Below are 3,177 nucleotides of genomic sequence, written 5' to 3'. Positions count from 1 at the left end.
AAATACACCATAATATGAATGATTCCTAATTTCTCATTGTATTTTTCTACTTTCCAAATTATCTCTAATGATTATGTACGAACTTGGGCAAATTGCTTAATCTTTCTGAGCCTCATTTCCCTTATTTGTAAAATGGGAGTAAGAACAGTAAATACATAATAGGAATGTTTTGAGGATTAAATAATATAAGGTGTGTATTATTTTATACTACAAAGCATAACAGTAAAATACAAATGATGATGATGATGATAGTGAATTTCTCTGGAAAGTCTGGGTCAGAATAGAATCTCATGAATGGAAGGGAAGGGAGAATAAACCTTGACTTGGACCACTGCACCGTGTTGTTCCCTCTTTATCCTTAGAGAGATTGACTTTATGCGCAGGTGGCTGACCATCTTTCCCATTAGGTATTCCAAGATTTATGGTTCTTTGTACTTGAAATTTAATAAAAATGTTTTTAAATGAATAGAAATGAAAAATAACTTTGGAAGTAAATCCTATGGCATTGCCCTTATAAACCAATCTCCCATCTGAGTCCAACATACAACCATTGAGATCTAATTATGCTCAATCTTTATTGAGCACCTTTTAAGTGCCAGCCACTGTGCTACATACTTTTATATTATCTCACAATGGCAATCCTAGGTGATTGAATTATTAGCTCCCTCTGAATATGAAGAAACTGAGTTTCTGAGAGGTCAAGTAAGTTGCCCAACATCATTCAGCTGGAGAGTGGAGAGTCCCACAAAATCTGTGTCCAGCACCTGGGGTCTTGCTGACTGGGATGCTGCCTCCTAGAGCAGTTTTCACATGACAGCCCAGACACCAACTGTGCAATCTTAGGCGGGCCTTTGATCTTACATCAGAAAGCCCTTATTGATTATTTTTGGAGTGTAACAACTAGATAGAAACAATGTGCATGTGTTACATTTACTGTAATTCTGAACAAAGACAAAATATGGTAGAATTTCTTTCTCATGAACAAAATGCTTAGGTTATTTATCTGCTACCAAAGTTTTTTTTTGGGGGGGTGTACTCAACGATCATATTATTTTGGGTTATAGCATTCTCCTCCAGTCGTGGAAACTAGCTGGCTATTTCTGAAGCTCTTTCCCCTCTCTATCCTGTAGGTAAACACAACCATCTGATCAAACCATTTTCAGAATTTTAGAAGAGAGTAGAAAAATAATTTTGCTGTAAAATACATATATTCCCTACTAGGAAATTTCTGGGAAGTGGGGAAACTTCATAAGCCTGGGCAGAATGTCCCAGGAAATGACAATTATTTCTTTGTGCCTGCCTCAGGCATTGACATTGGTTATTGCTCTCCTAACTTTCAATCACACCTTAATTTGGCTCCTCTGAGTGGAAACCCTTTGTGCCAACCTCAGTAAGTCTATGCCCCAGGCATTTCTATTCTTCTTCTTTGACTTCTGCAAACCATTTACTAGGATCCTAAGTCTCCTGGAGATGCAGACACTGGAGCTTGTCTAAGTCCTTACATTATATGGTAGAGAATCCTCTTTACTGTTCTGCCATTACCCAGTGTCATTTGCCATGATGTTTTTCAACCACAATAATGAAAAGGTTGTACACAGTCCTGCAGGATTTAACTTCCTTTGTCTCCACTCTCTACCAACCTACCCTTGACAATGAATCATTAATAACCAGCAATAATCTTCCTTTTGTTGCTAATGTACTCACAGAGCTTACTGTAGTTTCCCAAGCTTATTGATTGATGCACCAGAAAAGTTGTGAAGCCCAGCTTCCTAATGTCAACCTAATTATCCTCCCTCCTAAAAGATAACCCTATTTTATCCTGGAAACAGCCATACTGGAAAAGATATTTGATATGGTCCTAGGCACTTAAGAGTCAGTGACAATCTTTGTTGGCATTTATGGGGCTCAACAATCTTTGCTGAATTTAATAGAACTTTTAATCTTACAGCAATGTGGGAAACCTCAGTCCCCTTATTGAAACAGAATATTAGAATCATTACTAGACCTGAATAGAGCTTTCTGACTCCCTAGTTTTGGGAAACTTTCTTATACCATGTAATTTGTGTCCTTGTAGAAGTAACCCCTTTGTCGGTGCTTGGGGCAGAGAATCCATGGACACCAAGAACAACGTGACTGAATTTGTGTTATCTGGCCTTTTCCAGAAGAGGGAGATGCAGCATGTGTGCTTTGTGGTCTTCTCCCTATTCCATGTCCTCACCATCCTGGGGAACCTTCTGGTCATCATCACCATCAATGCTAGCAAGACCCTGAATGCTCCCATGTATTTCTTCCTCAGCCACCTGTTTTTTACTGATATGTGCTATCCTTCCGCTACCACACCCAAGATGATTGTTGACACTTTCATGGAGCACAAGACAATCTCCTTCAATGGCTGCATGACCCAGCTATTTTCTACCCACTTCTTTGGTGGCACTGAAATTTTCCTCCTTACAGCCATGGCCTATGATCGCTACATGGCCTTCTGTAGGCCCCTGCACGACACAGCCATCATGAATTGGCAGAAGTGTGGCCTGCTGGCCGGGGCCTCCTGGGTGGCTGGCTTTCTGCATTCCATCCTGCAGACTCTCCTTACAGTCCAGCTGCCCTTTTGTGGGCCCAATGAGATTGACAACTTCTTCTGCTATGTTCATCCCCTTCTGAAGCTGGCCTGTGCAGACACCTATGTGGTGGGGCTCATTGTGGTGGCCAACAGTGGCATGATCTCTTTAGTGTCCTTCATCATCCTTATCATCTCCTACATGGTCATCTTACTGAACCTGAGAAGCCAGTCATCTGAGGGCCGGCGAAAGGCTCTGTCCACATGTGGTTCACACGTTGTCACTGTCCTTTTGGTCCTTGTGCCCCCCATGTTCATGTACATTCGTCCCTCTACCACCCTGCCTGCTGACAAACTTGTGATCCTCTTTAACATTGTCATGCCACCTTTGCTGAACCCTCTGATCTACACGTTGAGGAACAGTGAGGTGAAAAATGCCATGAGGAAACTGTTGCCATGAGGAAAATGCCACAAAGCCCCCCCAAGGGGGCCTCAGGGAAGAAGTGACACTACAGGAAACCTCATCCAGCCTGGAACTTGGGAGACTCTGATCTTGTAGAATCTAACGTAAGCTTTGGAGCTCCAGTTGGAAGCTTGTAATGACAACTCTCCTCCTAGCT

General features: G+C 41.9%; 1 protein-coding gene across 1 annotated transcript; it reads left to right on the top strand.

Moving 5' to 3' along the window:
• The first annotated feature begins 2,111 nt into the window (after positions 1 to 2,111).
• LOC124234636 (olfactory receptor 4S1) lies at positions 2,112 to 3,017 on the top strand. Its single transcript, XM_046651953.1, has one exon. The coding sequence runs from the start codon at positions 2,112 to 2,114 to the stop codon at positions 3,015 to 3,017; it is 906 nt and encodes a 301-aa protein (XP_046507909.1).
• Positions 3,018 to 3,177: the final 160 nt, after the last annotated feature.

Source organism: Equus quagga, unplaced genomic scaffold, assembly GCF_021613505.1.
Source record: "Equus quagga isolate Etosha38 unplaced genomic scaffold, UCLA_HA_Equagga_1.0 98147_RagTag, whole genome shotgun sequence".
In the NCBI taxonomy this organism is placed as follows: Eukaryota; Metazoa; Chordata; class Mammalia; order Perissodactyla; family Equidae; genus Equus; species Equus quagga.
The sequence above is the reverse complement of the archived record's forward strand: the minus strand, read 5'-3'. Positions and strand labels throughout refer to the sequence as shown.